At 36.5% G+C, this 12461-nt stretch overlaps 1 protein-coding gene across 1 annotated transcript in view; it reads right to left on the bottom strand.

Annotated features, from left to right (window-relative positions):
- The window catches only part of LEKR1 (leucine, glutamate and lysine rich 1), a 262025-nt gene that overhangs the window by 63361 nt on the left and 186203 nt on the right, over positions 1–12461 (bottom strand). The window contains exons 11-12 of the mRNA XM_068546148.1: positions 4269–4346; positions 3728–3931 (exon numbers count right to left, since the gene is read on the bottom strand). Coding sequence (XP_068402249.1) covers positions 3728–3931; positions 4269–4346 — 282 coding nt within the window. The remainder of the gene's footprint in view (positions 1–3727; positions 3932–4268; positions 4347–12461) is intronic.

Genomic DNA, 12461 nt, shown 5'->3' with positions numbered 1-12461 from the left:
TGAAGAGACCTATCTCAAATAATGAAATTGAAACTGTAATTAAAAATATTCCAACAAACAAAAGTCCAGGACCAGATGGTTTCACAGGCGAATTCTATCAAATATTTAGAGAAGAGCTAACACCCATCCTTCTCAAACTCTTCCAAAACATTGCAGAGGGAGGAACATCCCCAAATTCGTTCTACGAGGCCACCATCACCCTGATACCAAAACCAGACAAAGATATCACAAAAAAAGAAAATTACAGACCAATATCACTGATTAACATAAATGCAAAATTCCTCAACAAAATACTAGCAAAAAGAATCCAACAACACCTTAAAAGGATTGTACACCATGATCGGGTGGGATTTATCCCAGGGATGGAAGGATTCTTCAATATACATAAATCAATCAGTGTGATATACCATATTAACAAATTAAGGAATAAAAACCATATGATCATTTTAATAGACGCAGAAAAAGCTTTTGACAAAATTCAACACCGATTCACGATAAAAACTCCAGAAAATGGGCATAGAGGGAACCTACCTCAACATAATAGAGGCCATCCACATATGACAAACCCACAGCAAACATCATTCTCAATGGTGAAAAACTGAAAGCATTTCCACTAAGATCAGTAACAAGACAAGGATGTCCAGTCTCGCAAGACAAGGATGTCCACACTCGCCACTCTTATTCAAGATAGTTTTGGAAGTTTTAGCCATGGCAATCAGAGAAGAAAAAGAAATAAAAGGAATACAAATTGGAAAAGAAGAAGTAAAATTATTACTGTTTGCAGATGACATGATACTATACACAGAAAATCCTAAAGATGCCACCAGAAAGCTACTGAAACTAATCAATGAATTTGGTAAGGTTGCAGGATACAAAATTAATGCACAGAAATCTGTGGTGCTCCTATACACTAACAAGGAAAAATCAGAAAGAGAAATTAAGGAAACAACCCCATTTACCATTGCAACAAAAAGAATAAAATAACTAGGAATAAACCTACCTAAGGAGGCAAAAGACCTGTACTCAGAAAACTTTAAGATACTGATGAAAGAAATCAAAGATGACATAAACAGATGGAGAAATATACCATGTTCCTGGATTGGAAGAATCAACATTGTGAAAATGACTATACTACCCAAAGCAAACTACAGATTCAATGCAATCCCTATCAAATTACCAATGGCTTTCTTCACAGAATTACAACAAAAAAGTTCATAATTTGTATGGAAACACAAAAGACCCTGAATAGCCAAAGCAATCTTGAGAAAGAAAAACGGAACTGGAGGAATCAGGCTCCCCGACTTCAAACTATACTACAAACCTACAGTAATCAAGACAGTATGGTACTGGCAAAACAGAAAACAGAAAACAGAAATATAGAGCAATGGTACAGGATAGAAAGCCCAGAGATAAACCCATGCACATATGGTCACCTAATTTATGATGAAGGAGGCAAGAACATACAATGGAGAAAAGACAGCCTCTTTAATAAGTAGTGCTGGGAAAACTGGACAGCTACATGTAAAAGAATGAAATTAGAGCACAACCTAACACCATACACAAAAGTAAACTCAAAATGGATTAAATAACTAAATGTAAGACCGAACACTATAAAACTCTTAGAGGAAAACATAGGAAAAACACTCTTTGACATAAATCGCAGCAAGATCTTTTATGACCCACCTCCTACAGTAATGAAAATAAAAACAAAAATAAGCAAACAGGACCTAATTAAACTTAAAAGCTTTTGCACAGCAAAGGAAACCATAAACAAGACGAAAAGAAAACCTTCAGAATGGGAGAAAATATTTGCAAACGAAGCAATGGACAAAGGATTAATCTCCAAAATATACAAACAGCTCATGGAGCTCAATATCAAGAAAACAAACAACCCAATCAAAAACATGGGTGGAAGACCTAAATAGACATTTCACCAAAGAAGACATACAGATGGCCAAGAGGCACATGAAAAGATGCTCAAAATCACTAATTATTAGAGAAATGCAAATCAAAACTACAATGAGGTATCACCTAACACAAGTCAGAATGGCCATCATCAAAAAAATCTACAAACAATAAATGCTGGAGAGGGTGTGGAGAAAAGGGAACCCTCTTGCACTGTTGGTGGGAATGTAAATTGATACAGGCACTGTGAAGAACAGTATGGAGGTTCCTTAAAAAACTAAAAATAGAACTACCATATGATCCAGCAATCCCGCTACTGGGCATATACCCTGAGAAAACCACAATTCAAAAAGACACAGGGTACCCCAATGTTCATTGCAGCACTATTTACAATAGCCAGGACATGGAAACAACCTAAATGTCCATCCACAGATGGATAAAGGAGATGTGGTACATATACATAATGGAATATTACTCAGCCATAAAAAGAAATGAAATTGGGTCATTTGTAGAGATGTGGATGGTCTAGAGTTTGTCATACAGAGTGAAGTAAGTCAGAAAGAGAAAAACAAATATCGTATATTGACGCATATATGTGGAATCTAGAAAAATGGTACAGATGAACCTATTTGCAGGGCAGGAATAGAGACGTAGACGTAGAGAACGGACATGTGGACACAGAGGGGGAAGAGGAGGGTGGGATGAACTGGGAGATTAGGATTGACATATATACACTACCATGCATAAAAAATAGCTAGCTAGTGGGAACATGCTATAAAGCACAGGAAGCGCAGCTCGGTGCTCTGTGACGGGTGCTCCGTGATGGGTGTGATGGGGGAGGGAGTGGGAGGGAGGTCCAAGAGGGAGGGGATATAGGTATACATATAGCTGATTCACTTCATTGTACAGCAGAAACTAAGACAACATTGTAAAACAATTCTACTCCAATGAAAAGAATATGATAGAAGAATGAAAAACAAATAGCCAATTGTGCCTTCTATACACAGAGAATAATACAAGACAAAAATTCTTGCCCTTATGGAACTTCTGTTCTTATGGAATATAACAGTTATATCAATAAATGTAAATGGCATAATATGTCCCCTTAAAGACTCCTAGATTTAATAAAAACCAACAAACCCCCAAAATTTGTGCTATATATCAATATGAATTGAAAACAAAAGGACTCAGAAAGAATAAAAGACATATCAGGCAAATTAAAACAAAAAGAAAGAAAGCAGGGTTGAGATACTAAGTACAGATAAGTTTAATTTAAAGACAAATTAACTGAGCAAAAATATCTAGATTGTGTGGAGGAATATGCTTCTTAGTGTCCTTGATACTAACGCAACACCAGAGGTATCTTTGCTTGTGGAGTGTCCCCAATAACAGGTATTGACAAATAACAAAGACAGAAGAAAAGTAGGAGCTAATAAAAGGAAAAAGTGACATAAAAAGATGTTTTTCTATTGGAAAATGGTAGAATCCACCAATTACTGGCTGAGGTAAAGCTCAGCAGTATAAGTACCACACATGATCTTTTTGATTCTTTTCAACAAAAATCTAACACCAAATGCCATGTGGGTTCCATCTCTACTTGCACTAACTGTGTGATGTTAAGCAAGTCATTTAACCAATTTGGGATTCAGTTTAATCACTTGTAAAATGAGGTGGTGGGATGCGATGACCTTTCAGGTGAAATATATCTTTAATCCTGTGATTTCACTGTTATCAAAATATATAGGACCTTGATGTTTCAAATATATATGGAATACTGACTTAAACATAAAATACATTTGGAAGAAATTATTCTTGACTGTACCTTTCACTTTTCAATGTTACAACCTCTTGTTTTGTCTGATTCAGAAGAGTTTTGGTTATTTCCAGTTCATTTTCTGCAAGATTAATTCTTCTTTTTAAGTTAGCTTCTTGCCTTTCTTTTGCAGTCAGTTCTTCCTGTAAAGTTTTATATATTTGTTGACAAGTCATTAAAGAGTCTTCCTTTTCTTTAAGCAATCTGGTGTGCCTAAAATGGAATAAGAAAAGAAAACAACCAATATGCATTAAATACTATATTTTTATGTTTATCAAAGATATATAAATATCTCATTTAAAACTAAAGAGTATAACTTTAATTTTTAAAATAAGAATGTTATGTAAATGAATAGTTCTGCGATTTAAAATTTTTCCCATACAGGCAAAGGCAAAATCAATGAATAGTTTCAATATATTATAAACTTGAATTAGGTATTGTCTATGTAAACAATACAATAAGAAAAGCTAAGTACATTTTAAATGTTATTTAAAATATGGTTTCAAATTCAATTACTAAAACTATTAAATAAAAAATTTGCAGTGTATACCGTGACTCAGAAATAATGGATTCGAACTTCAGTTTTCTAAGTTCTCTTTGACACTCATCAGCTTCATTAGATTTATTCCTAAAATAATACAAAAGAGGTTCAAATATTTTATTTCAAAATAGTTGAAGTGTAATTTTTTTCCCTTTTTTAAAAACAGGTTTTTCCTTTATTACTTTTCCTATCTTCATATTCTATTTGTGGTTACATATGCAGATTTCCTTGAAATTAGAAATATATAGTCAAAGGGTTTTTGTTTGCCAAAAAATAACCTAATCTGTTAGTCCAATTATATGTGCTTTTCCATATCATTATTTTACTCATCCATAAAAAAATTTCTTAGCATCTTCATATTATTATTTCTTTAAAGAAATAAATATTCAGTCCACTTCTATAATGGCCAAGTAATCTCCTATCAGACTGATCTGCATTTAAATAAAATGTCTAAGCTTTAGACAACATTTAAAAAGCAAACAAAAGAAAATACCCCTATGTGAAAGTGACCAAAAGCAGGAAGATTCTGGAGGAACGTTGACACTGAGAATGAGGTGACAGCCATGGGGTCAGGGTTTTTTGTTGTTTTTTTTTTTAATGATTTTAAACCTGAGGGCAGGCCCCAGTCTGCACCATACAGAACCAAAATTCTGATAGAAAACTGGTAGAAAACTCACAGTCATTCTGGCTTGAAGAACTACAAGACAGTGTTTGGGGACAACCACAGCTGCAGGAAAGTGAAAAGTGAACCCCAAATGGGAGTGAGCCAGTGGGAGGGAATCCCAAATACTGCATATAAACTCTGCCCATATGTCTGGCTGAGCCCTGAACTACAGGTGCCCTGGGCAGACTCCAAGCTGCCTAGTTAAAGATGAAAGAACTGAACTGAGATTTGAGCTGTTGCCATAGAGACAGAGTTTGCATTTTGAGGCCAACCAAATTAATTGCCTGCTTAAAGCAACACCACTCCTACCACCACCACCACCACCAACAGTATTTAGAGAAATATAACAGAATCTAGAATTTCCATAACATAACATTCACAATGTCCAGAATATAAAAAAATTACTCAACATAGGAAGACACAGAAAAGCATGACCTATGCTAAAGAGAAAAGACAGTTAATAGGGACTGACTCTGAGATGACCCGGATACTGAAATTAGCAGACAAGGATTTCTGAAGGCACAGTTATAACTTGCTCAAAGACATAAAGGAAAATCTACTTTAACTCGTGAAAAGATAAAAAACCTCAGCAGAGTAATAGAAACCATTAAAAAGAACGAAATGGAAATTCTAAAACTGAAATAGACGTTTGTCTTGATCTTATATGATTGGGTTTTGTAACAATACTCAAAAAGTTAACATATTAAGAAAGATTAATATTCCAGTTTGTTTGTATAGACTTCTCATTAATAATTCATTATATGAATGTACCTTAAAATAGCTTTGAAAGCTATTTTAATAAGTTTATAAATGTACAAAAAATGTTAGATTCTTAATGGGTTTGCCCTACTTGCAGAATAACTTTAATTCCTAATAAACAATAATTTATTTATATCATGAATATGAACAGCATTTATTTTTATTAATTTATTTTTTTTTCTAGCTTACAATGATAAAATTGTAAGCTACAGAAAATTACGTAAACAATTATATAACGAATTATTACAAGGAAGAAACTCTTGCAACTACCATCCAGGTAAAAAAATAAAACCTAATCAGCTAGCCTAGAAGCTTCATGTCCTGGGCCTAATAATAGCCAACTCCTTCCTCCCTAAATTGATCATTCTCATGAATTTTATGGTAATCACTGATTTTCTTTGGAGTTGTATTGCCCAAGTTTTATCCCTAAACACTATACTTTAGTTCTACTTTTTCTTTTATGAAAAAATGTTTTTTAAAACATGTTGTTTCCTTTATTATCCACTTTTTGTAAAATAGCTTTAAGTATTATACTAACATACAGTAAACTGCCCACAATTTGACAGATTTGACATACAAGCCCATGAAACCATCACTGTAATCAAGCAGCACATGAGCATACTTAGAGCCTAGATACTGGTCTCTAATACCATTCCCATTCAAAGGAACAAGGACTCCTCAGAGAAATGGGTGATTCCAAGGCTGGGGCAGAGTAGCTATACCTGAAACAGTTTGTTATACCGAAAGTAAGGAAGTGCTTATAAAAGAGGACGGGATCATGTTCCAACGTCATTAAGAGCCAGCCGGAAGTGGCCCCCAGTGGCTAAGCTTAGAACAATTTGTGTGCCAAAATAATTAAGTACAATAATGAATTATACGCCATTGAACAAAACAGGAGTTCATGAATCCATACCAATAAGGAAATAAATAATGGGAAGAAGGGAGGCTCCTATCTAAAGTAGAATGCTGAGGGCTTACTAATAAATGGTCAGGGAGACTTGGAGTTGGAAAAATCATCATCTAGCAATGACTGTCATAAAGATTAGGTGAGGCAAAAACCATTAATGGATGCTGTATCTAGGGATAAGTGTTGATGAAAAGCAGAGCATGTGTATGTACCTAAAGTGTCTCTTATAGACTGCTTACTGGTTGAAAGGGAACAAAACCCCTCAGTAATAATACAGTGGAAAAACTGAGCAATACCTTGACCAGGTGATCAAAATTAACATCACCAGTGAGAGGCAGATGATCACGTGCCTCCAGATGTGGTGCTCTGAGAAGTGCTCGTTCTCACCTATGTGGCTTTCTGGCTGAGAGTACATATCCTTAATCCAATCAAGAGGAAACCAGAAAAATACAAAATGAAAAAATTTTTATTTAAAAAAGTATGAGGGGTTCTGCATTCTTCAAAAATGTCCATGTCATAAAAAGACAAAGACGGACTGGAAATATTCCAGATTTAAGGAGGCTAAAGAGACATACCAAGTAGGCTGACCCTACCTAGACTATGTGCTAGAGGAGAAAATGCTATAAAGGCCCACTCAGAAAATTAGAATATGGATGCTAGATTAGAATATTATTAATGTAATTATTGTATGTAAAATTATAACATTGATTACCCTCCTGGTTCTATGAAGTATCACTGTCCTGAGGAAAGGCAGGCTAAACTATTGAGAAGTAAAGGGTCGTGTTGTATGTAACTTATCCTCAAATGGTGCAGGAAAATTTGTGTGTGGGTTTCAGGGGGAGAGAGAGAGAGAGAGAAAAGGTTGAGGGGACAGGGGTAGGGGTAAGGGAAAAAAACAAATGGGTTAAAACATTAATAATAGGGGCTTCCCTGGTGGCGCAGTGGTTGAGAATCTGCCTGCCAATGCAGGGGACACGGGTTCGAGCCCTGGTCTGGGAAGATCCCACATGCCGCGGAGCAACTGGGCCTGTGAGCCACAACTATTGAGCCTGCGCGTCTGGAGCCTGTGCTCCGCAACAAGAGAGGCCGCGATAGTGAGAGGCCCGCGCACCGCGATGAAGAGTGGCCCCCGCTCGCCGCAACTGGAGAAAGCCCTCGCACAGAAACGAAGACCCAACACAGCCAAAAATAAATAAATAAATAAATAAATAATTAAAAAACAAAAAAAAAACCACATTAATAATAGATGAATCTGGGTAAAGCCTATTTGTGCGCTCTTTGTACTATCATCATGTTTACAAATTTTTGTAAGTTTGTAAGTTTTGTAATTATTTCCAAGTAAAACATTAGAAAATAAAGAATAAGGAAAAGAGTAACATGCCATTAAAAAGTGAGCAAAGGTTGTACTCAGGTGAGTCACAAAGGAAAGAATACAAAGAGCCAAAGATGCAGGGGTACAATTTTTCATCAAACTAGGATTTTTTTTTTTTCTTAGTTATACTACCCAGTATTAGCTAGGAAGTGGAGAAATAGGTATTTACAAACACTACTGAGATTATAAGTCAATAAAATCTTATTGCAAGGTAGAGTCATTATGAATTAAAAGTCTTAAAAATATGCAAGTTTGAGTCTAGCAAAAATTATCCTAAGGAAATAACTGCATGTGACTAGAAAGATTTATCTCTATGAATTTCAAAATACCTTGCTTATAAAAGTGAAAAATTTGGAAATTTTAAAATACAGGGGATTAGAAAATAAGTTATGATTCATCCACAGATTAGAATACTACATAGCTATTTGATAACTATAAATATATCACGTAATGACATGGGAAAATATCCAGGATATATTACTAAGTGAAAATATGTTTAAAATATGCATGACTTAGAAAAATGGACTATAAGGATATCAAAATATAAAGACGATGTTCTTTTTTGTGGATTTCTGTATTTGCCAAGTTTTATACATTTACTTTTAAATCAAACAACAACGTTCCTTTTAGAAATGCTTTGAGATTCAGCAGCCCCAGCCACAACTTTCACTCTATGTTCAGACTCTTATACACACTTTTCCAAATCTAGAGTCAGGGACAGCAGAACACCTTTAAGTGGTTATTTTACTATGTGGACAATAAATTTTGGCTGCAATTTAAAAAAAAAAAAGCTCCCTGGGCAGTCTACCACCCCAAGAACTCCCCTCACTATGGTCATCTCCCACCCCCATGCCGGTTAAGCCACTCTTTTTATGGTCTGCCCTTCACTGCCCAACTGTTATCTTCCCCTTCATTAGGATGGGAGGAATTGGAAGGAATAGAAAGAATGCCTACATCTCTTTAAACATTGCATTCCTTCTTTTACCCTCAGCAAATAGTGTTAATCCTTTCTCTTCAACTGCTCTGAATAAGCCTTCAGAAAGGCCCCTGCTGCTCCTGCCAATCAAAGCAAAGGAAATAAGATAGAGTAGTTGGATATTTTCCTCTAATGTGAAAGGCAAGGGTCATACCATTCCACTTCTTTATGTGAAATAGCCATTCTTAAACTGCCTCCTTGATATTTCTACTTTGCTGTCCAAAAGGCATCTCAAATCTAACAGATCAAAAGCATTGTTTTGTATTTCTCTCACCCCCATATCTATTTCTTTTACAGATTTTCCCACTTCATTAAATGGCACCAACACATAATGATACTAATAGGTAACACCTTATATATCTCACACGAACCTCAAACCAGCCCTTACTCAGTCCTTGTTACAGTTGAGGAAACTGAAAACAGAGAGGTAAGTAACATGCCCAAGGTGACATACTGCTAAGTAGTACTGCCCCAGCAGTCTGGATTTGGCTTCCAGGCTGTTAGTCACTATACTCTACTGCCTCTCAACTGTCTACCTGATGCTGAAAAGCCCCAAACCCCATCCTTTATTATTTCCTTTCTTTTCCAGTCCTGTTCCTCCCTGGCCACATCTACTCCATCGGTAAATCCTGTGAGAGTGACCCCCGGCATATATTTCTCTCCATCTCCACAATATAGCCTTACACTAAACCAGCCACTTCTCACTTGCATGAACGCTGGGCCTCCCACCTAGTCTCCCTGATCGCTCCTGTACTCCCACTTCAGTCCATTCTCCATGCAGCAGCCATGCCAACCTTTTAAAACAAATCAAACCAGTTCACTCTATTGCCAAACCCTCCAATAGTTTCCCTCTGCCCTCTGCATAAATCCAGAATCCTCACTGGGCTTTGGACACACTGGTATATTCATTTCTTATTGCTGCTGTAACAAATTACCACAAATGTAGGGGTTTAAAACAACACAAATTTATTATCTTACATTTCTAAGGTAAGAAGTCCTAAAATCAAGATGTCTTGAGGGCTGTGTTCCCCCTGGAAGCTGTAGAGGAGAATCTGTTTTCCTCCCTTTTCTAGCTTCTAGAGACAACATGCATTCTTTGGCTTGTGGCCCCTTCTTCCATCTTCAAATCACATCACTCCAACCTCTGCTTCCATCCTCACATCCACTTTTGTGACTTTGACCCTCTTGCTTTCATCTTATAAGGACCTTTGCAGTGATAACACTGAGTCTGCCTGAATAATCCAACATAATCTCCCAAGCTCTATATCCCTAATTTAAACACGTGCAAAATCCCTTTTGCCACATAGGATAATGTACTCACAGATTTCAGGGATTAGGACATGAAAGTCTTTGGAAGCCGTTATTCCTTCTACCACAACTGGCCTTCATGTTTCTTTAACTTGTAAAACTCACTCCCAAGAATTTTTTGTCCTTGATCTCTCTGCTTCCAGATGTTAGGTTATTAGCTCCTTTCTGTTACTCAGATCTTAACTCAGAGGTCATCTGCCCAGGGATGCCACTCTGTCAAAAGGATACCACTCTTCCCCAACACTCACATTCTTTTATGCCTGTTTTATATTTTTGCAGCACTTAACGTTACCTGGAATTACCTATTGTGGCTTGTCAATCTTGTTACTTCAGTATCTAGTGCTTGTACACAAAAGAGTCATGGCACATAACTGCCTCTCCATGAGCATTTTGTATTGAATGAGTCAATGAAGGAAACCTAGCCTGTTAAATCTAGGATCATGTGAAAGTGTATCTGTACTCTGACACTGGATTGCCCAGGCCACCTGCTTTCTAGGCAAAAAATTCTCATGAATGATGACAGAAGAGGAAAATCAGGAGAACATTATATCTTAGAAGGCAATAATAATGTTCCAAGAACATCTCAACTGTGCAAAATGTTGCTGTTATTCGGTCAAGAGCTTTATAAATAAGAAATTTATGCTGGTTATGGCTGACTATTGCTTACAATTATTAGTTAAATGTGGAGGAGGTGGCTGCTAATAACATTAAAGTGTAAGTAGGTTACAAAGGTCCCCAAATTAGAAAGTATATTTCATATCACCACTTTAGACATATTCACTAGTAATTGATAAATTATAAGTCATTTAAAGTGAATTTTGTTCTTTTCATTACATATGTGAAAATGAATATATTCACACTGTAAGCTATTTAAGCAATATATAAGTATATAGAGTAAAATAAGAGTCTCTATACACCCCTGACTCTCACTTCCAGAAGGAACTGTTGTAATCCTACCAATCATTTATTCAATGAATTTGAATCCATATATATTTGTATGTACATTCATATACATTTTTAACATGAATGGAATCATTTTTCTGGAGTCATATTTTTAATCTCTAAAATTCCTAATAGCTTTTTTTTTGGTAACAGCCTGTTCTTCTTTAATGGTTACAATCCTGGACATACTTTGAAGTATATCCTAACTTTAAAAATTTATCTTAACATCTTCTGTTTGCTATTTAACAATTTCTCTAGGTGTTAAAGCTTTTCTGTGTGAATTCAGAGCCATGTGAACAAGGTTGGGGGAAGGTTTTTCTCACATACCTGGTAATCTTTGGTTGGGTGTTCATCCTAAGCCTAAGATTCTGGTTTATTGTCTGCTTTGCTGTTTATTGTTGCCCTAGATTGTTTCTGAAGGTTGTGATGAAGGGGCAGAGTATGGTGGGGGCACTGGAGGTTTGTCTTGGGATGTAGGGACAGTGGCCTCTGGGATTCAGTAGCTGGCAGGCTCCCCAGCTCCAGTCCCCACACTCATTGCTTTATTCTGGGTGCAGATGCCTTGCAAATGCTGCTTCACACAGGACCTGTTGATTGGGGGTGGGGTGGGGCTGGTGAGGGGCCAGTGGCTTAAATGTTCCAAATATGATTCCTCAGAGTGGGCTTCATTGGATCATCTGGATCAGAATCATGTGTGTGTGGGGGGGGCGGGGGGAGTGCATTACAAATGCAGATTGCTCAGGGACACCCCAAACCCAAATTTAAAGCCAGAATGTCTGTGGGAATGGAGCCCAGAAACTGATCCTGGGATTGGGTCTGTGAGGGAGGTCATACTGTAATACACAGTTTCAGTAAACTACCCAGGATTCTTCTGCAGATTGGAGTTTGAGAACCACTGTTCTGATGATTTGCCTTATCCCACTCCCTTCTCTTTGTGTTAACTGATTCCAAGTAAAGTCCTGCCCGTCACATGCCCACCACACAATTGGTTTTCCTCTAGTTTATTCCTCTGCAGAGTTGACCCTTTTTATTATCCTTTCTATGTATTCTCTTTCAGGAATTCCTAAAAATTTCTCACCCTCTATAGCAGCCTTTCTTATTAGTCTTATTTACTTATCTTATCCTATATACATATATATAAAATAAAAGTGTTATTTCCTAGTTCTTTCTCCCTTTCTCTCTCTCTCTCTCTACATAAATATTTAAAAGTAATAAAGTTGCATTTCACAGCATCCATATTTTTCATTACTTCAGGAGGGTCTTCCCTAAATTAA

The sequence above is a fragment of the Eschrichtius robustus genome, chromosome 6, assembly GCF_028021215.1.
Source record: "Eschrichtius robustus isolate mEscRob2 chromosome 6, mEscRob2.pri, whole genome shotgun sequence".
Taxonomy (NCBI): domain Eukaryota; kingdom Metazoa; phylum Chordata; class Mammalia; order Artiodactyla; family Eschrichtiidae; genus Eschrichtius; species Eschrichtius robustus.
The sequence above is the reverse complement of the archived record's forward strand: the minus strand, read 5'-3'. Positions and strand labels throughout refer to the sequence as shown.